The sequence below is a fragment of the Merops nubicus genome, unplaced genomic scaffold, assembly GCF_000691845.1.
Source record: "Merops nubicus isolate BGI_N331 unplaced genomic scaffold, ASM69184v1 scaffold6972, whole genome shotgun sequence".
NCBI lineage: Eukaryota > Metazoa > Chordata > Aves > Coraciiformes > Meropidae > Merops > Merops nubicus.
This window is the reverse complement of record NW_008591465.1, coordinates 1-894: the sequence shown is the minus strand read 5'-3', so window position 1 is coordinate 894 and position 894 is coordinate 1. Positions and strand designations below refer to the sequence as shown.

Sequence of the window (894 nt, the reverse complement as noted above, 5' to 3'; positions counted from 1 at the left end):
GATTTGGCCACACCTAGCTAGGTCTGTTCTCATCAACAGACCCGAATTCCCCTGCAGGTTTAAAATCCTCTGGACACCTGTCCTGCACTCTCCCCCAGGTGCACATCTGCCTTCTGCTTGCTTCTCTCCAACACCTTCCACGCAACACAGACCTCAGGCTCTCCACGTGACTGCTTAGATGGAAGCCAAGTCCTCCTCTGGTCCTTGGGTGGGTTGGAAGGATTTACGTTTCATTTCTTTGGAGGTTACAGGCCTTTTATTGTTTATTGTTAAGGATTTGGATCATTTCAGGCAGAGTCTCTGGCAGGGTCAGTGGCTGTCGTCACTGTAGTAGCGCTGTTTCATTGCTCTGTATTTCCTGAGGAAGTACAAAGCCTCCAACTCCTTTATGACAAACTCTCCTCGTGCAATTAGTTGCTTAATTTTTTCAGGATCTTTCACATCTTTGTTTTTCAGAAAAGCTGCTTTCAAACGGCTTCTAAAGTAATCTGCTCCTTTGGGATACTCCCTCCCAAGGTACAGCAGCTTGAAGGGGGAAAACAAAAATTAAATCAAGTGCCCCAGTGAAAGAGTTTTGACTGGTTAAGGAAAGGGCTGGTGGCGTTTAAGACACTTACATTTTTGTACAGATTTAACACTTCCCTTCGTAAAGAATTGGCCATTTTCACATTTCAGCGAACTCTTTACACTCCTGTTTTTTTCACCTGAAGAACAATCGGTGTGAGGTTAGCCCACAGCACAGCAGTCAGCAGATCCCCGCCTCAGCCAGGCCCCTGTCTCCGTGGCCTCCGTCTGCTCCAGCTGCGCTTTGGTTTTCCTCCTTTTTTTTTACCACTGCCGTCAGTTAGTAGCGAAGCAAACCGGGGCTGAGCTCCGTAAACGGTGGCACCCGCA

The 894-nt window shown here is 47.8% G+C and overlaps 1 protein-coding gene across 1 annotated transcript; it reads right to left on the bottom strand.

Moving 5' to 3' along the window:
* Nucleotides 1-309: 309 nt before the first annotated feature.
* LYRM5 (LYR motif containing 5) lies at nt 310-662 on the bottom strand. Its single transcript, XM_008950262.1, has 2 exons — nt 618-662; nt 310-525 (listed from the first exon to the last, which is right to left on the bottom strand). Exons 1-2 carry the CDS (start codon nt 660-662, stop codon nt 310-312), a joined length of 261 nt encoding a protein of 86 aa, XP_008948510.1.
* Nucleotides 663-894: the final 232 nt, after the last annotated feature.

Bases quoted from the DNA above. Each gene is read 5' to 3' on its own strand.
- LYRM5 (XM_008950262.1), bottom strand. From the start codon at position 662: ATGGCCAATTCTTTACGAAGGGAAGTGTTAAATCTGTACAAAAAT. The intron at 526-617 runs GTAAGTGTCTTA...TCCCCCTTCAAG, and splicing joins TGTTAAATCTGTACAAAAAT to CTGCTGTACCTTGGGAGGGA.